Here is a 22286-nt window from a genome sequence, read left to right as displayed (position 1 = left end):
TATTCCAGCCGTGTGCAAATACTGTATGATGCACATCAATTCATGTATTTCCAATACCGAACAACGACCTTTTCCAGCATTTTCAGTAAGTAGAACAATCATAAATTTCATTTCTCTGTATGTATCAATCATTTCTAAAGTTAGGTAACTCATGAGAATTTTTGACACAGACTGTTTCTTAAATTTGTCAAAATAAAAACAGAAACAGAAATGCAAGATGACACCAGAAAATTATCATTTGATAGCTATGCTAAAATATGAACCACAGGAGTTATTGCCTATAATTCATTTCAGCACACATGTATACCATTATGTGATGAAGTAGTATCAAATCCATCTCAAAAGGGGTAAATTGTCAAATTAATTAGATTGGAAACAAAAGTAGGACAAAAAACATTTTTTAAATCCCTGATTGCTATAAAGCATTAGCATAATTATATTAAATTAATAAAATACATTATATTCTCATTCATTAGTCTCTTCATGTATATTTTTTTCTCCTTAAAGTAATAAAAAAAAGCGTAAGTATATGTAAAACTTTTATTGATAATGTAAATGTAGTCACATCAGTTATTACTACTTACAAGCCTCCTAACGTAGAGTATGAAATGAATTTTTGTTTAAAAATTATCAGCATTATCAACGCAAATTATTTAAAATATGGTAAATTCTTCTGATGAAAATAATTAATGATAGTAAAATTGCTGTGAGCAAAATATGTTAGCAGTTTTCATGAATTAACTTTCCATTTATGCTTTTAAATTTTAATGCATAAAGATTCATGCACATAAATCCGTTTTGAGAAATAGAAAATTTTTTAAAGTTTTGGAGAAAAAATTTAAGAATTTCTGGCATACAATATCTGTTGAAAAGTATGAAAATAAAAGTAATAATTTCATCTCTTTTGTAGTATTTTAAGTAACTAATCCATAATCAATATTGTTTTAAATTGCTTTTCAAAATTTATTCATTTTCTGAATGTATTTTGAAGGTAATATTGGTGGATCTCTGGGCCTTTATATTGGTGCAAGCATCATTACTGTGATGGAAATCAGCATTTTCTTGATGTCATGGCTTTGGTTCAGGATATATCCTTCAAGGATGGTAAAGAACAAAGAAAAAGCTCACTTTAGAAATTGTTATTTGTAATATAGAAATAGTTGAAAAATTTTGTTCTTTTAATCGTCCTTTTTATTAGGATAATACATTTTAAGGGGATACAGATACTTAAATCAAACAATCAAAATTTTTACAGTAAAAAAACTTGATAAAGATAAATTACAATAAAAAAATACATCATTTTTTTTAATGCTTTAAGGCCTTTATTTAAAGGGAAAGCAAATTCTGTAAATGGTATGAAGAACTAATGAAGAATATGCTTGTTATGAATTTCTTCAATGTGAAATTTAATCATAAAAAAAAAACTTTCATTCATCATTCTTCTCTTATTTCCCACCTCATTTATTTTTCCATTTCATGCGTACAGCATTTCATTGGTGCAACTTTCATATCTGTTGCTTTACAAATCTTTGAAAATATGTCTTCACAAGTTCTTTCTCATTAATTGAAAAATTGCCAAACTCACCACCACTCAAATTTTATTTCAAAAAAGTTTATTTTTTATTTTTTAATAAGATTACATCATTTTGTAATTTATTTATATATTTTTAATAAGTTTAAAGCAATTAAAACAAAACATGAATTGTAAAAATAAAAAGTGAGAAGGTTTTCTTTGTCTAAGAAAAAGGATGTAATGAATATAAATGGTGGATTCTGTTTTAAAATGCTAATATTTTTTGATAACATAAATGAAAAAAAAACAAACTTTGCATCATTAATGGTTATTTTCTTTTATTTTTACAAGAATAAATCATGTAGTTGCTGAAGGTTATTAAATTATAATTAATTAATGAAAAAGATATTTTTAGTGGTCTAATTTTATTTCTTTTCAACTGTGATGAATTATGGTGTGTGGTTCAGTGACTGCTTCCTTGACAAATTGCAAAAAATCTTGAGGATTGCTTATATGTATATCAAGAGTTGAAAACTTTTCAAAAATAGTAAAATACCTGAAAGGAAATTTTGAAAATGAGTATATTGAGGTATTTTGGATGCATCTAAAATTGTATATTTTTACTTTAAGCATAAAAAGCTTAGAGATCAGTTTATAGTGCTATTATTTGTTAAATAATAACTATTCAAAAACTAATTGTGTGTTTTTATATTATACTAACGTTTTTAATACTTTAAACAATAATAATAAAGTGATTTTTTTTTTATTCTGATTGGCTGTTCCTGATTAATTTCTGTTTTACCTTTTGATTTCTCTTATTCCTTGAACTTTGAAACATTTATAATTAACTAACATATAAAAGACACTTTTTCATAAAGCACTTTCATCAACCCCTACAAAGGTCTACAACATTCAAAAATAATACTTGTATATCCTTTACAATATTTCAAACAAATAATGACAAGGCATCAATTCAAAATAAATATCATTTTACATTGCAATATAATAAACATTTTGTTTTCACATATTTTGGATACAAAATATATCTTTACATTAATATACAAATATATCAATGTATTACTCTACATTGATATATAAATATATCAATATAGTGTGTGTTTTTTTCTAGTTTACACATTATTTATTATAAATATGAATCAACTATAGTTTTAATCCATATGTTTGCAAATTAAGTTAAAAGATAAAGAAATAATTATAAAGAAATTATGATTCTGCTACAATAATTAATATGAAAATATGGGATCAATTCATAACAATTTGTAATAAATGGTTTACATAATTTTTACTTTTTCTGTAATTTATATTCAATATGGATTTGCCTAAGAAATAATCTGATAATAACTGCATCAACTTCAATTATTTACTATTTGGTCTATTGCCTTTAATAACAAAGTCAGTTTATTTCTATGATAGGAAGTATTTTTTTTTTACCAATAAACATATTATTAAAACCAGAAATAAAACATTAATTATAAATTTTCCTCAGAAAAATAGAATTTTTCCAGGAAAGAAAAGTAAGTACAGAGTTTTTTAAAAGAAATCTTTCCTTTATTCCTGCTTATTTTCTTTATTCCTCAAAGGAGTTCAGTTTTTAGATATTAAGATTTCTTTATCTGAATTTTAGATAAGCAGAAACACAGTCTTAATAAGATATCAGAACTTTAGAAGGTTAAAATATATCTTTTAAATATATTTTTAGAAGGGAATTTAACTGAGATAGTACTTCAGTTTCAGTGAGTGCAGAAAATAAAAGCCTGCACAGCTCAGAAGTTAAAGTGAAGACTGAATTTGATTGATTAGAAAATATTTTTTTTTAGAACATGAATAAACTGAAATTCATACACATATGAAAGACATATATACATATAAAGTCTTACATTATTAATAAACTTTTTACATAAAAAACAAACATTTTTAATCAAATAAATTATGTACTTAGCTAAAAATTACAATAATTTTGAAATTGATGTATATTAATATAAATTTAAAACAAGGCAATATATGGCTTTGGAAATGGAATCAATTTCATTCTTAGTCAGAAGAATTCAAAACAAATGGGAATTTAACTTTTAATAATTTTTTTAAAGTTACTTTTTTTTTTAATTTAAATAAAAAATATTATTAAATGCATCATTACAATTTTAATATGAAAACTATTTCAAAAAATTTTAATAGGGAAATACTATTAAATCAAATGAAACTTCTCAAAGCTTTTTCTTTTGAATTACCTTGCATTATTTTATTCAATCTATTAGTTTTTAATTGAAAATTCGCTTATAAAAATGTATTTGTAAGTACACAAGTATAATATTAAAGTAATTGAAAGCTTGATTTTAAAATTCATTTTTAATACCGATTAATTATAAGTTTTAAATAAGGGAATCAAAAATTATTAAATTAAGTATATTACTCAAAAAATATAAATATAGTTGGATAGTTTTTAAAAATAATCTAGTTACTTTAAATAATAAATTATCTTGTATAGAATTTGTTACATTATGCTTGTTCTTAAATGTGCATCCAAAAACATTACAGGAACACTTTCAGAATACTCAAAAACAGAAACTGCCTTACCTTCTTAATTTATCATGGACCCAACTGGATTCTTCAGGAAAAACTGGTTCTCTTGCTTTAAGAGCTTCAGCAATCTAAAATAAAATTGATAATCCAAATTAACCAAATTTTATATTAATTTCAAGCCCATATTAAATCATTTCAAACTTTTATTTTATGTATGGAAAATAATTATTATCCAAATCAATTTTCCATCCTGTTGCAAAGAGGATTGATTTGCAATGTCTAAGTTATTGAACCAATATTTAATTTTAAATTGATTGGTAACTGTGCAAATTTCATATTCTATAAAATGTATTCATAATCAAACCAATTAACTTTAAAGCAATATCCTATGCTGAGAGAATATTTAAAGAAATATTTGGTCTCAAATACATAAATTTCATAATATTAACATTTCTCATATTATATATATATATATATATATATATATTTCAATGTTCAGATATACTTTTCTTTTTAACAAGGCATTTACACATGACTTTAAAATAAATATAGGATTACGCTGAATAAAATGAATTTGAAAATAATGCAAATACAACTTTATAATATCTTATGTTTTGGTAAGCATTCATTGATACAATAATACTGGATACATTGAAATTATATGCATTTAAATTAATATGATACTTCAAATTCAGCAAAGAATAAAATGCTTTAGCTATTAAACATTTAGCATCATTAAGCTGCTAAAACATTCTTTTATACATCAGTATGACATTTTAAACACTTAATTATTTCATCTCAGATGATGACTTTTGAAATAAATTAACAATTTTCTAAAAACTCAGGTAAAATAGTTATCTATTTTTTAGTTCTAGATATCTAACTACATAACAAAAAAAATCCTTAATATAAAATACCTGGTTTATATTTTTTTGTGTATGCCTAAATGAACTGTTATATAGAATGCTGGAAATACACTGTATACTATAAATGTTTCATAAGAAATATTTATTTCTAAAATCACAGCAACTTTTTGCAAAATTATTTTATTCTTTTGTGCAAAATAACTGTTTGAAAAAATTGCAAATGCTTGGCATTAATCTTTTGGTGACTTACTGGTGTGCAATGAATGCTGGTTTTATACCATTTTACTTAAATATCTTACACAATTTGAGCTGATGATAAAGTCCTTTATGATCAAATTATGACATACATTAAAATTGTTATACAGGATTGTTATCACATCTGTTTTGCTTATTGTATATGTGAACCTTTCAAATTGAGTTAAATACCATTGCATCAAAGAAAAATTAATTTTATTTAGGAAACTTATCTTCTAATTGTGCAATGTGCTTTGTGATATTGAAAATACATTTCCTAATTTCTTATGCAAGCATCAGAGATAATTGACAGAATATTTCTCTCTTTTAACTCTCAATAATAGAAGAAAATCATATGACTGAATACTTTATGATAAAAAAAACTGTTTGCATTTTATCGCAGTAGTTAATAGTAGTGTTCAAAATTATACAAAAAAATATTTTTAACACATTTGTCTAAATTGAAAATATATATATTGAACCAAAAATAATTCGATGGCATTAAAAATATTTTTTGAATTTTTAAATCATAAAAGTAATTTTTGTGCAATAATGTTTTTTGGAAATTATCATAAATAAATGCTAAAATCTTCATAATTAATTAAAATTTCAAAACAGCCTTGTAAAGTCTTGTAAAGTAGATTTATGCCAAATTCAGAAGCTCTAGATAACTACTCAACTATAGAACTAGACAATTAGATAAATAAACTATAGAACATCAACAGACACACATTTTCATTATTAGTTTCACATTCTCAGTTTAAGTCATTGGGTTTTGAATGAAATTAATGAGAGTCTACAGAAAGTACAAAAGAATTTTAATTTACTTTCAGGTTTCTTTTCACTATTTTTTTAGACAGCCCAGCTTTCAGTGCTGTAAAGGAAGCAAAACTAGATGTTGCTGTACCTTCTACTAGCTGATAGAGAAATGCTAGATCTTCTTCATTTTCAATAACATCCATTGTCTACAAGAAGTACTTTTAAATATAAATTCAACAAAATAGATGTTTGAAAGAGCAATAGTAACAGCAGATATGGAAATTTCTCAAATACAAAATACACAATTCCATTTTAAATTGTACTGCTTCCACCAGCATAAATTATTTATTAAAAGTTATGAAATGAGTTTTAATGATTATGAAGACAATAACGAGAAGACTTTTCCTGTTACAAGATCAAAGAGAAATATTTCCTTCATTTAAGAGGTAATTATTTCCTTGTAGTTTTGTTTGAACTAATGTTGAAAAAGCTTGAACTAATGTTTAAAAATAGCATAATTACAAAGAGACCAAGATCATCAGTTGATACATATATATAATAATGAAAGATGAGAGACATACAAAAGTCTAGTTAAGTAAATGAATAAAATGCACAATAGTTTAATAGTTTTCACACAAAGACTAAATTTACAGAAATGTGCCAAAAACCTAAAATCAATTTTTTAAAGAATATTTTACAAAAAGTTTGTTTTTATAATTTTATAAATTGTATATAGATTTAAAAATAGCTCTCTATGTTGTAGAATACTACAGTGGTAAAGAATATTAATTGGAAATGATATAAGATTCTTAGTTGAAGGCACATTAATTTCTACAAGTTTTAGTACAGAATTCACTAGTTTTACATTAAAAGAACAAAACAAAAAAAAAGTTGCTATTAAAATGATTAAACAGAAATAAAATTATTTGCCATCTGGATCCGTATTTTATTAGAATAAGACAACAAAATTAAGAAGTTAAATTTCTAAAATATATGGAAGGATAAAATTATGTATTGTATGAAATATTTCCTAAAAATAAACATTTAAAATAATCATTAGGTATTTGAATTGTTTTTCCCCCCTTAAAGTATTTATGCCTGATAATACTTTCAAGCTTAAACATTAAGATATAAAAATTTCAAAAAAGTAAGCAAAATTTTAAAAATATTTTAAGCCACACATAGTTTGGGAAATCCTTAACTAGATCATTCCCATCCCATTTTCTTTGCAATTTTGATGCAAATGTGAAATAGATAAAATTTTGTTACAGCATTCATCGACTTGGAAGTAATGTTGCACATTATAAGATTAGTATCTCTAAATTTACTCAATATTATCTTGGGAATTTGTTAATCTTATTAATAATTATATCTTGTTTTGACAGTGACCATTTTTCCATTTTTTTAAACACAATTTTTTTTAAAAACAGGAGCATTATTTTATACATATTAGCAGTAGTTTTGGCAAACAGTATTCAGAAAATGAAAAATATACATGTAGGTAGTATAATAATATTTTTAAATCTAAATTATATCATAAACTGATTCTAGGGTAAAAATATAAAGAAAATTATTGAATTAAACCCTTACCAGGAATTTAATCGACAAAGATTGAGAGAAAAAAGTACTCAGAGACTGATAGTGAGTAGCAAGAAAGATATGAGGAGATGCTAATCCTTTCTGAACCCAAAATTCCAAACTAGCTATCAAAAGAGCCAAACCACTTTCCTGCATTGTAAGAAAATAAAAGTCAATATGAAATAGTAAATTTTTAAATTATCATCACAAAAGAAAAAATTCGGTATTTACTTCTTGAAGAATATAGGATTGATATTGCAAAAATAAGTAATAATTTCTTACTGATTCAGTATCTTTACCAAATTCATCTACAATAACTAGAGATTTTCCAGTAGCATTATTTAAAGCACCAGAAAACTGGAAAATGTAAAGAAATTAAGAAATATGGATAAAAGACAACAAATATTAAAGAAATAAAATATTTGTAAAAATGAAAATCTTAAATTAATTAATTAAAATGAAACAAAGGCATACCTGCCCTTTTATGTTTTTGCATAAACGTGAAATTTTGTAATGCTATAAAAGAATACTAGTTAATCAATGCTGTAATTTGTCTAACTGGGCACAAGGTTTCAATTTTGATTACAACTATAAATGAATAAAGTAACTACAATTGTGGCAAATACTATTTTGATTTAACCATCTCATGGTCACATCTGCTTAATTACTGCTGCATTATTTGCAATTAAAAATATAAATAATTGAAACATAGCTTCCTTATAAAGAAAATGTTAAATAAAAAAGTAAGCTTTAAAACTAAGGAGATTTATTACTTACAAATATTCAGAAATATACTAATTAAAAAATAAAATTAACTACGATTTCAATACAATTCAAGAAATATCAATACAAGAAATTACTTATAATTAATATCCTAATATGTAATAAAAATTGTTAGATATTTTATGTAATAAATTTGAAAATAAAATACAGAAAATATGGGAAAAAATAAAATATTAAAATACCTGATTCAGAGAAATTAAAAAACCTGATAAATTGAGAGAAACAGATTCAGCTGAATAAATGCAGGTAAAAATTTTATCCAATGTTGGAATTTTTGCTCTTTGTGCAGGTACAAAGCTTCCAACATGAGCCATAAAAGCTATCAAAGCAATCTAAAAGTGTAAATTAATCTAATAAGAAAATTTTAGCCAAATCATTGAAATCATTAAAAACTAAAATTAAATATTCAAAATACAGCAAAATTTAGATTTAATAAAAATATGTTTAAATATGAAAAATGATAGAAAAAATATAATCAGTTTTGTTACATGTTTTAGTTATATCAATGAGAAAAATGTTATATGCCGTTTCATTACAATAATCAGAATCATAAGTGTGCATTGTGTAATAATATATTTCTTAAGAATAAACAGTTTTTATCTAAAGTAAAAATAATCAAATGATAATTAGAGGATCTATTTAAGAATAGTGGCATATTAATAATTATTTCTTCAATATTAATTTCTATCAAATTAGTGAAATGAAGCTAATTTCACTAATTTACTATATTAAAAACTAAAGCCATATTTTAAATTTTGGAATATGAAATGTTAACTTTAAATGCATTATTTCAATATTTTTAGTTTAATGCACATGACTTTTTACTTACAATTTAATAGTATTTTTAATTAGTAATTTATTTATACAATATATTTTCAAAACATTTTATTTAAAAGTATATTTTTAAAGAATAGTAATTGTAATTTTTATCAATTTACTATAGGTACCTATTTAGATTAATTTGATAAAGGTCACAATCATCCTTGCATCTTTGTTGATTTAAATGCAATATATTTATTTTACTCTGAAATTATTGCAAAATAGTAAATAAAATAAATCAATAAATTTTAACCTGTGTTAAATAGATGCTTTTTCCGCTAGAGTTGGGACCAGTCAAAATTTTTATTTTACTTTCATTGCCTCCACTGTAAATATCATTTGCAACAAATGAAGGAACACACATTTCTTGCAGTGGATGCCTATTAAAGAAATATCAGTTTTTGATTTGACAAATGATTTGCTTTGTAATGACTAATAATAGCAATAGCTATAAAAGAGGATTTACCTCATATAAATGCAGCTTTTAAAGTAACAAAAATTTTTTATAGTTTTTAAAAATAATTTTATTAAAAAAAAAACTTTATTTTGAAAGGTAATAAAAAAATAAAAATAATGTACAGAAAAAAGCTTGAACAATTAGAAATCAGTATTTATAACAAAATGAGCTAAATTATTTTTAACTTTAGACATATGAATACAAAGGACATTTTCCCAGTAATAAATTTTGAAATTCACAGCATTATTTAAATGTTAGCTGTATCCCAGTATGTAATGGCTTGTAAATATCTTTTCACAATTAATATTCCTCATTATATCAGTTCTGAAACAACTCCAAAGTGCTCAACTTTTTGTAAAATAAGCAAAAAATTCAAAAAATAAAATGAGTTTGATATAATTTGATGATGAAATGATGTAATCCAATAAAAAAATACACAACTACTGTTTGGTTTTTAAAAATTTTACATCATTCTAAAGTTTATTCAGAAATATATTACATTCGATGATGTCTTAAAGGAAACAAAATAATTTTTAATATTATGTACTGATAAAAAAAGTTATTTAAAGTTTTAAGATAACTAATTAATTCAAAATTCTCTTTAATTATAGATGAAATAAGAAAGAAGAACTGCATTACAAAACCAAAAAGAATAAAATAATGCTTTAATAATTAAATAATTTATTATATTCTGCTATCTATTGCTTTTGTATAAAAATTTTTTAACAGATATGAAATTATTATCTATTAATATTTAGCAAATCAAGAATTATGACAAATTTCAATTTAACCAAAAAGAAGAATTAGAACCATTTATAATGTTATTACTAATTAATAATAATCAAGTTAAAAAAGAGGAGCTAACCTAAGCAAGTAAATAACATGATAAATTTACTTCATTACTACTTCAATAAATAAAAAATAAGTTTATTGATAGCAAAACTGATAGGCAGAAATATAAAGACGAAAACAAAATACATATGACAAATATTTAAAAAAAAGAAAGAAAGAAAACTAGTTCCTGAAATCAGTATTACATGTAATATTATTAATAAAATTAATCTCAAATAATATACATAAAAAATAATATACTAACACCATAATGGCTTCATAGAAATCAAGACTAGTAAAAAATTATAATTTATAAGCTGACATCTTTTGTACAAACCTTATTAATAAAAAAAATTTTGAGGGAATCTATTACAAACCTCTATTACAAAAGTGAAAAGTAAAAGTGAAATTTCTCATAGCATTTTCCATACAAATATAATTAAAACCATTAAAAAAAAAAAAAAAAAAAAAAAAAAGAGGAATTAAAGAATTCATGAAAGCTTAAAGCTTAATTTACTTTCTAAATAAATGGTGCTTGATTGAGATCAATAACTTAAAATTAATTATTTGTTTGTTTAAAAGTTCGTTAAATAAAAAATTGTAAATATCCAATGAAAAAAACCAATAAAATAAAGTATTACATTACATTATTAATGCACTTGTTGATTATGCACTAACAATATAATATTTCCAACTCCTTATTTAATAAATTAATGAACAATACTATCACCATATTGTTCCATTTTATAATAGCTATAAGAATTGAAAATATGTTTTTCTTTTCTGAAACACTCACACGATACTCATTAATTACTATATTCAGAAATGGCAACATCCACACCAAGTTACATAAGAGATACTGAAGAATTTTGGAGATATTAAATTTATTAAGTTGATTTTAAAGCAAGACCTCTATTACAAGGCAATATTCAATAATGCAGTGTGTTTTTATGAATTATTAAAGCTGATTTTTAACATACCTTCCTTTTTCAACTACAAAATCTCCATCATTAGATATTTCAGGCTGAACCCAGTTATATTCTTTCGCAGTTACAGCTAGAGCAATCAGGCTAAATAAATTAAAATTCTAGATTTAATTTTTTATAATGATTTTTAATACTTTAACATATAATATTATCATGAAGTAGAATGATTGAAAGTTAAAAATATTTAAAAATTCTTTTAAAGAGCTTTCAATTTCTGTTAGGGACTAGGCAATTATCACATCCCTGTCTACTTTGATGACCATCAGTAACATTAACAAAAGTTCTTTAGCATATTTTTTGAAAATTCTTAAGATTTTATTTCTTGAAGAAATCAAGATAATTTAAAAATACAAAGGAAATTTAATTTACTTGAAGTATTAAATTTTAATTACAAAAGGAAAATCATCATAAAAGAAAAAAATTTTAATATGCAAAATTTTACAATATCTGTTTTATAAGTCATAACATGTTGAACCAATAAAAACTATCTAAAAATGAAACTTATCATCTCCATTAAAAAAATAGTAATAATTGTATAACTGTAGACATTGATGTCAATTTTAAAAACATTATTTATATAAAGAACATTTCAGTGATTTAAAAGTTGTAACTTTTAATAAAAATCAAATATTTAAAATAAATACATTTTCATGATAGAATGGAGTAATTTTTTAAAATCTGAATAGTGCCTAACATCACCATTGAGGATTTTGAGTCGCTTGTTGAAAAAGTTTAAACACTTTATATATCTACATTCTGTAGAAAAGGGCAGGCAGAATATTTTTAATGATGTAATATAGACTACAAACACTTAAGAATTATGGGAAGTATGTTTTTCATTTCTAGAAGGAGACAGAGATATTCATAATCTGGGAGATTTACTATGAAATGAACTTTTAATTTAAAGATAACTTTTCACAAAAAATAAATAAGTTGCAGCATTATAAGAATATTTAAAAGTTTAGAAACAAATTCATAAAAAAATTGGTCACTATTATTCTAGTTAACTTATTTGTATAGAATAATGAATCAAATTTGTTAAGTACATTTGTTGTTGTGATGCATATAAAGGAGACAGATCCATGGTATATTTGAGCAGCAAAAATATGCATAGATCTATAGTATTTTTTTATTATTCATATATTGCATTTTCTAAGAACACTTTGTCCATAAAATATCAACAATGACTACCATGCAAATGAATTGTCAATATCTTGACTTCTTAACTTCCTTAATTGAAAACCAAATATAGAATTGATAAGAAGCACAATTATATAATTGAAGTAATCTATAATACATTATTCAAACTTACATCAGCAATAACAAAAGTCAACTCAAGCTTTTGCCGATATCAGTACATTACAAACAAATTGTAGAGAGCTCAGTTTTATTTTATAAAATCAAGATGAACATGCATTACCAATCCAGTTTAGCAGCATATTCCATCACACCAATGAGAACATCTTTCATTTCTAAAATAACATCCTGAAGTTTGTGCATTATTTGTGTTTCTTTATCTGTGAAATAGAATTTTAAATTACTTAAATTATCTAAAAGCATAGCATACTTTATTTTAGAATAAATAACATTTTAAAAAATTCGAAATAAAACATAATAATTTTTTTAATTGCAGAAAAACTCATTAATTGATTTCACTGCATTCAGTTTAAAATTACAGACTTTAAAAATGCCATTAGCAAATATTTTTTAATTCCTTAAATAATTATTTTTATAAGTAATTATTGATTTGAATCCTTGCTTGCAGGTAGCCATTTATAAAGTCTTCAGACTAGATCATTCATTTTTTCTAATTTTCCATTTTATTCTATTTATTAAAGAAGAAGAATCTTAAAACTTATTTAATGTTCCTATTTTGGAAAATTTCATATGTGTTCTAGATGTAGCAGAATTAGCGCACTCTAAATGTAATGTTTTTCCTCATAATCCCCCCCCCAGAAAATATCTTTCAAATAGGTTAATTTATTTAGTTTTATTTTAAGCTTTGCTTTTATATATTCATAAGAATAAATCATATCTTAAAAATTACAGAAGTTAAAGATGGAATTATTAAATATTTATTAAACATTCATTAGATAATGTTCAATATAAAAAAAATTTGAAATAATAATGAGCAAACTATTCAGACAATCGGTTTCATCTTTTAGAGAAATTGATATCATACATACCATAAATATCACAAAGTGTATCACCAAGGAGGGCATCCAATTCTAAAATAATAATATTAAAATGCTATTTACAACATTAATAATTAAGAACAGAATATTTTTTAACAAGTCAGTCACAAAAATTAAATTTATGATTTAAAATAAATATGAATAAGCTGATGTTATTTTACGGCATGAAACAATCATCTGAAATTTATGAAATTGAAAATATGATTAAATAACTGTAAATGCTTAAAAATATTAGAAATACATTAAAACTAAAAATTAAATAAAAATTGTTGCATAAAAAATTTGTGCAACAGAGTTGCAAATAGTATCACAATATTGAAGTTAAAATGGTTTATTAACAAACAAATTAAGAAGCTTATACTAAAACTTTAAAACTTAAAATGTACTTTCATTTTGCATGTTCATAAAATCTTTTCATAATTCTTTCCAAAATTATAGAATATATTAAATAGTTTGAATTTTTTTTTATTGTTAAAAATTTAAAAACGTTTAAAAAATTTAGGCTGAATGGATTTTATCTCATAAGTGTTAAGCTGGTAAGAGAATATTGTACCATATGCTGTTGAAACAAAATTGTGATTGATGAAACAATATATTAAAAATATCTGCTTATAATTTTGTCTAAAGAAAATGGAAAATGCTTTAAAAAAAAGAAAATGGATAAGCCAATAATAAGTAAGCAATTAAAACCTGACTAAAATTCATTCTTATACAAGAACAATCAATTTGAATCAATGATAAATTAAAGTGAAATCTTCAAATAAATTTTTAAAAAAGTGATATCTTGGAGATGCTAAAAAAAAAAAATGAATCTGAGTGCAAGAGTTGATTTAAAACTAGACACAAAGAAGTGCCGATATCTATTTATTCTTATGTCTTCTAAAAGAATTTGAGATTAAATCCAAAGTGTAATCCATTTTAAAGCAAAATAAAAAAAATGAAACCCTAAAATGGAAAACATTTACATAGCAGATGAAAATGCAACATTAAAAAAATAAATTTCTTTAACATTTAAAATCCAGATACCAAAAATTCATGCTTTCTATTCTTTATAAATATTCAGGCGTAAATAGGATGGCATTTTCTTTTCTATCAAGAAATAGTACACATGCATAAATTAAAATTATGCCCCAGCTAGAAAAATTGTATATGTATTTGTTTTACAATTATTTTTCAGATTACAGTTTTATTAATTTGCATTTATAAAAACATGAAGTGTTCTTAAGCTATTAGAAAAAAGCATGCATTTTTATAAATTTATAAGCAAATGATCTGCTACATCATTTCATTGTAAAAGCAACAGTCAGAACGGTCATGTCATAAATAATTAAAAAATATATCACTTTCACTTCAGTAGTGCTATATTTCATACAACTATGTTTTAAAATTATTATTTATGTTTTCAGATTAAACCATAAGGAAACTCTCAATTTAATTTGGAAAAATTTTACTAGAATCAATAATTTTTGAAATTCTTAGCTTTTCAATAATGTTATTTAAAAATTATCAGAAGACTAATCATGGAAAGGAAATGAAATATTAAAGGGCTTATATTTAATCACATAAAACTGATATTAATGTCACATAACCGTAAGCAGCTGTTGAATGATATTAATGTAGAGAATCTACTGAAGATTAAGAATTTTTCTCCCAAATTAAATGGGATGCAATACCAATTTTTGTGGAATTTGAGCTTAAAAAATAGGAAATAAGCATTTTCCCTACCATTATATTTTTTTAATTTGCAATTTTTTAAATCAGATTATGGGAAATACCTATGTTAGAAGGTAACTAATGCAGCAATCATCTTTATTATCACTGCCAGATTGTTAAATTCTACAATCGAGAGTGCTAGCAATACTCTATTGCAATTCAAGGGCTTCGTTTCAAAAGTTCAAAAAGAAAAATATTAGGAATATGCTGGATTAAGCTTTGAATTGCTGGTTTTTGTAATAGATTTAATGGCAATAGATTTTTTTAATGCATTGGATCAAGCGTTGAGTAAAAAAAAATTGAATGATATTCAAAAGGAACAATACCAAACATTGTACAAATGCACATTCATGATTTAATAAATATTTTTTGAAAGTTTGTCAATACATATACTATAGATTAATAAAAAGAGGCCAGCATTTTGAAAACAGTGTCAACATTTTACAATAAGCATCAGTTTCCTAGGCACATTAAAATAAATTGTTGCTCTTTATAATAAGCTACATTTTTTTAATTTGTTTATTTTATATATATATAATAAGTTAATGATATTTGGTAAGTCCATAAGTTTAATTTGATTTGATTTTATACACACAGGAACAATTATTTTGTTTTGCAGTTTAGATCAATGACATATAATTTAGAAAATAATTAAAATTAATTAAAGAAAAACTATATTTTTAATATTAATTGCACACATATTTTTATAATGTATTTAAAAAATTGATAAACTAAAACTAGGAAAAAAACATACTTTTGGTATTAGCACTTTTATAATGTACAATATCATTCACAATGAACTAAAATAAAAAGAAAGTTGAATCAAGAATGATTATAAAATAATTACAGAAGAAAATTTAAAAATTCAATGGGAAAAATTTCATTACATTCAGTTAATAAGAAGTTTCATCATAACTCTGATCTAAAGACAAAGAGAGTAAAATCCATGAAAATTAGGGAAAAGAAGAAGAAACTTAAAATTTCAAAAAAAGGGTAAAGAAGATAGCAAGAATAATGTAGATTTAATTCAGTATAATATCTAAAATTTAACTTTAATGAATAATTTTTAATGATAAAACTAAAATCATTTATACAGGTATTACAAGAAGATAAAATTAGCTATACAGAGTGCTGAAAATAACAGCATATGAATGACCTAGAACCTTAACATGGCAATATAACACATTACAATGGAAGTACTGGAAATTGTTAAATAGAATTTCTTTTTACAGTTATATATCTCTAGTAGGCTGAAGAAAGCAAGAAAATCTAAAATTTTGCTTGAAATTGTATTTAAATGTATTGGACATGCTTGGCATTAATATGCTGATGAGACAATGAATGATTCATATCCTCTAAATATTATTCAAAACATTTTCTTTTTTGGTATTTGTTATTTTATAACTCAATTCTTCAATATCTGATATACAAAATTTAGAAAAACTAATCAGAATTATACCATTTTTTATGACATAAATGATCAATCCCGTAAAGTTCTTAATGCATATGAATTTCTAGCCAACCATTTGTTATTCCTTCTGTGCTTCTCTAATGACTTTCTCTTTCTTGCAAAAATAAAACTGAAAGAATCCCATCACTGAGAGCCAAAGTAAAATTCAGAAGATTATGGATATGTGCGCATAAAATAGTTTCCAGACTACATTCCAGTAATGGCTGAAATACTGAAAGTAATGCAATACTGTGCAAAGTTTTATTTTTTTAAAAGGAATAGCTTCAAATTTAGATATAAATGTATATTTTTGTCAAGAGAGATAATGCATAATTTTTTTTTATCAAAGCCTTTAGCTGCATGGTCAAAAAGTTTATGAAACATGAAATTTTTCTTTTATTTGAAGATATAAGATTACAATATTTTAAATGGTTACAAACTTGTTGTATACTACTCCAAAGTAACTTTTAAAAAATTTATTTTGTTTAAAAAGCAAAATAATTGATTCATTTAGAATACAGTAAATTTAGTATTTCAAGCATTTATTTGCTAGTTAAGATATTCCAATTAAACCTTAAAATTTGAAACATAAAATAAAACAAATTTACCATGAATCGCAGATTTGGGATAGAATAATCTTTGGCTCCTTTCATATGTTCAGTAGCAGGAATGGCTAACAAGTAACCTAACTAAAAAATAAATATTAAATTATAACAACCATTCATTAACTAAAACTTGTAGTTTATATATAACATCCATATAGAGCAAGAATTCAACTGAAAATAATTTACTTGTGGAAGGTATATAACACTGCATTGTTGGACGTCTTGACTGAGATCTTGCAATTCTTGGTAAGCCACTTGAGTCATGAAATCTGGAAGGCCATTGTAGGTTCGCTTCACTAAAAAATTTATGTTTATTATTATCACTATCATTAGATTTATATAAATTATTAGTTTCATAAATACTTTTCATAGCTTTTCATAATTAATGAAATTTTGCTACCAAACAATAGATATTTGCATATAATTCTTATAAATTTAATAATTTAAATTTTTTGAATTTCTTTTACATTTTTTTTCATTACATAATTCTCCACATTTACAAATAATTTTTGTTGGGCACTAATATAGGATATGTAACAATCTTAGATACAATATACAGAATTTAATAAATAATTGATAGTGCAATATAATAACAAACAAATAATTAGCAAATAAAATTGCTCAACTATAACATTTCTCAAGCACAAAATAAAAATAATTCTTTCCAAAAAACACAGTTATCTTTAAGAGATTTATAAAATATTTTGTAATAGTAAGTATAAAGTATTTTATAATATAAATGATATAGAATTGCAAATTCAAACCAGCATGAAGATTTATTTAATTTTTTTCTTTAATGGAATGAATGCATTTTCATGAATATGTTACTAATCATATAATATAGCACTTGCAGTAAGTGGAGAGGATAGTATGTGGAAGGCATGTTATAAAACTGTATGTAATTATAAAAAAGAAATGCATGAGTTCTCTCTTTTTTTGTTTTGCATTTCTTACTTTGGATTCATTATTTCAGCATTAAATCTATCAGGATCAAATGTCCAGTTTTCATGGTGCAGAAGTTTGGACTAGTGGAGGAAGGGAGTGACAGAGCTTGTTCAAAATTTTAAAGTCCATCCCAAAATGGCCTCAGTGCTGTTTCAAAATGGGAGTTAATAAAATTAAATTATATTAAAATGATAATTATTTTGTTTCTTTATTAGCATCATGATAATACTTCTATGTGAAATTGTTTCTGCGAATTGCATGTTATTAAAAAATATTTGATACAGAATGAAACAACTCAATTTCTAAAAAGCTTAATTAATGAATATATTAATGCAAGCTAAATGGATCGGATCACATGTTTTATTATTTTATTGAGTATTTATTTTTATAGATGCTTTTTTTGCCATTAATTTGTATTTTTTCCAAACTTCTAAAAAAATTTTTTATTCTTGCTAGTTTATTTGGATATCTCTCAAAAGGTGTGTGTATGTTTTTTTAATTTGAAAGTATATCCCACAAAGCGATCTCAAATTCAATCGTGATATTTCAGAAATGTTTAAATTTTCATTTTTCTCAATGTGCATCTGCCAATTTCTTTCATGAACTGGGTTCAATGAATGAGGCTGCATCATGAGTTTAGGATATAATTGAAAATTGCATTCATTTGTAAGAAATTTGTAATTTTAATTTTGGATAACAATATTATATGTTTAAATTACTAATAACAATAATCCAAACAGCAATACAATTTTTTCATCAGATAAAATTAAAATTTAATCATGATTAAAAGGGGATGAAAATTAACTCACTTTTATCTAATTCGCTATCTACACCAGGTTTCACAACAAAATGATTCTGTTTTGCATACTCCTCAAAATCAATCTATGAAATAATGAAACTCATTTTATTTATCACTTCCATTTAGTATCATTAATTTTGTAAAACAATTAAATTTGAATTTCTTAAAAAAACCTTTTTGACAGCATAAATAATGCTTTTTATGATATAATTAAACTTATGCAAGTATCAAATTATATAGTATCATAAATCATATGCATATTTAAAACCTAAAATTCCAAATGTTATTTTATATAAAGTAATAAATATTGTATTAAATCAAAGTTATTATTCTTGGACCAGTAACATCTCTTATCATTAACATAACAATTAAAACAATAAGAAAAATACTTTATCAGAAATTAATATTAGGTTTGAAATAAATAATTTAAAATTATTCTTATTAAAATTATTCAATAAATAATTCAAAATTATTCTTATTCCAAAACTGAATTTGAATTAATACAAAACAACTATTCATATAATAAAACCAGCATTTTTATTCTTACTTGCCAAATAAATTCTGAAATAATTACAATTTGGACACTTTTTATAGAACTTATTAAAATTTTTTTGATTAAATGAAAAATTTTTGTGGTAAATGATAGAGTAAAAAGGTAATTATTAACTAATAATAAAAAAGCCAATTGAAATGTTTATTATATTTAAATTCTTGAAAAAAAAACCTACATACTGCATTAGTGAAATTCTGATACTTTAGATTATCTAGTGTAATTAATAAAGATAAATTTAAAAATAGCTTTCCTTTTATTTAAAAAAAAATCTGAACTTTCTCCTAACTAATTACATTCTTATAACGTATACTAATACATGCTATTATCATGATCTTTTAGGTTTCATGCCTATGAACAAAATCCATAATAACACTGAATTAAACAAAAACTTATGGAATTGAAAACGAAAAAAAATAAATAATAAGTAAAAAATGGAAATAAATTAACAATAATAACTTACAATTTTGTTCAATAAGCTTGCAATTCGAAACAAATCAGTTGAAAATACTACACTTATCTAAGAATTAAAAAAAAAATTATAAACAAACACTATATTTTAAATAGGCTATTTATAATCATAAAACTACCTTTTGAAAATTATTATGAATTTCAGAATTTATCAGGAACATACTTAAAAAACATACCTGCTTAAAAATTTCCAAGCTATTTGAACGTGAACGACAAATTTCACCAACTAACATAGCATGATAAGCAGTCTGTAAAATAATTATACATAATTTCAAAAAATTCAAAAGAAAAAACATTTGATTAACAATTGAGAAACAGAATACAATAATAGTCCAAAGTGAATTAAAAGCTTCCATAAGATGACAGTGTAATATATATTTTTTCAAATTAGTTATTATTTTCTTTAGTGTAGTTTTGCTGATATTGCCAAGAAAAGAAATGCAGATATACTATTTTAGCAACTAATATATATTAACTCTTAACATTAAACATTACAAGTATTATTCAAGTACATTAAAGTATTTCAAAATGCCATATTAATATTGAATCTGCTAATTATAATCAAACTATAGTAGTTTAAAATTAAGAAGTTAATTTTAGATAGCCAAGAAGACGAGAATAAACAATTCATGTCATCGAAACAAATCTTTCAGCATAAATAAAGAAATTATCACCAAGTAAAAAGCAAAATAGAAAGCTCTTATAACTTATTTTGGCACTGACTGAAGCATTTTGCTTTGTAAATTTGCCTTTTATTCTCTATGGTATGATATGGTCAGTTGATTGATTGGTTAGACAGTTAGATAACAAGAAGAGTAATTGTAATGACAGTTTGTAAAATTCATCTTTGAATTAAAACTTAAAAAAAGTTCTTCTGATGTTTCTTTATTTTCTTTTTCTTTTTTTCTTCTCCCCCCCCTCAACTTGTGAAAACTACAAACATCAGTCAACTGGATCAAATTTCAAACATAATATGGGGACCAGAATGCAATATATCAATCAGAAATCCTTTAAAAATGTTATAGAAATGCCATTTCATAGGCTAAATGAAAATTAGAGAATAAAATTAAAAGCATTAATTTCAGCTATTTAACAGAACATGCTGGCTTTTCCAAAAAGAAAACAAGATAAATATTTATGATTTTATATATTTCACATTTACCTCTGTTATATAGGATTTATAGAACTTATGATTTTGGTTGTTATCATATTCAAACTTTACATAAAAATTAAGATAGGTAATATATATTTTCCCCATCATCCATTATACATACAAAATATTATCTATCTGCTGGTACATTAATAGTCGAAATAATAAGTATATAAAATTCACTTAGGTAAACAATTTTGAGTGAAGTAATCATAGGCATAGAAATTTGAGTGAATAATAAATAAAGTTTTTAGAATCTAATTCCACAAGAAATTATCAAGCATATGTCCCTTTAACATTTAACTGCTTATTATGAATGCAAAAAGGATTGAAGTGAAGGTATAATGATTTATCGTTTGTTTTATTATCATGTTAGTTTTGTAAAGGTATAATGATTTATTGTGTTTTTATTTATTATCATGCAAACTTGTTATGTTTATTATTGAAAGTTCTAATGGAATTTCAAATAAAATTTATTAAAAGATTTTTAAAAAATTCCAATGGGATACTTTAATTCTTATTTTTATAATAATTTTTAAATTATAAGAAAATAAAGAACACGGTAAAACTTTGGATTTGTCATTAAAACTGATATAATTTATCATTAATAAATATGGATGAAATATCTTGAAGAAACATTAGCCAAGATAAAAATGCAAATAAAATGTATGTGTCATAAAAAAAATTTAACAATACCTTATATAGTGACTGCCAGTCATTCATGGATGCTTGAGCAGTTTTCATACGAGTTATAATTCTCTGTTAGGAAAAAAATGATTATGCATTTGAAGATAAAAGATACAAGGTTGTGAAGTTGCATACAAAATGAGAATAAAAGATTTTACGGGCAAATATTTTATATGTTTCAAACTTCCTTGTAAGGTATTCATAATATCTGCATTTTTTGAAGACACAAAATATTTTACAGCTGCTTGTCGCTCTTCAAGCAATTTTCGATCATTACTAGGAAATAAGAACCAACGCCTATAATAATCAAATTTCTATATTTATAAATAGATTCAAATTTGTTCACACACAAAA

General features: G+C 23.6%; 1 protein-coding gene across 1 annotated transcript; it reads right to left on the bottom strand.

Moving 5' to 3' along the window:
* Positions 1–1778: 1778 nt before the first annotated feature.
* Positions 1779–22236, bottom strand: LOC129988586 (mutS protein homolog 5-like). Its single transcript, XM_056096839.1, has 18 exons — positions 22091–22236; positions 21942–22004; positions 20272–20343; positions 20088–20144; positions 19085–19157; positions 17517–17626; positions 17334–17414; positions 16030–16075; positions 13554–13595; positions 12788–12884; positions 11362–11451; positions 9347–9473; positions 8457–8606; positions 7774–7848; positions 7504–7641; positions 5982–6119; positions 4109–4182; positions 1779–2069 (listed from the first exon to the last, which is right to left on the bottom strand). The coding sequence occupies exons 1-18, from the start codon at positions 22133–22135 to the stop codon at positions 1949–1951; spliced, it is 1599 nt and encodes a 532-aa protein (XP_055952814.1). The 5' UTR covers positions 22136–22236; the 3' UTR covers positions 1779–1948.
* Positions 22237–22286: the final 50 nt, after the last annotated feature.

This window comes from Argiope bruennichi, chromosome 10, assembly GCF_947563725.1.
Source record: "Argiope bruennichi chromosome 10, qqArgBrue1.1, whole genome shotgun sequence".
Lineage (NCBI taxonomy): Eukaryota > Metazoa > Arthropoda > Arachnida > Araneae > Araneidae > Argiope > Argiope bruennichi.
The sequence above is the reverse complement of the archived record's forward strand: the minus strand, read 5'-3'. Positions and strand labels throughout refer to the sequence as shown.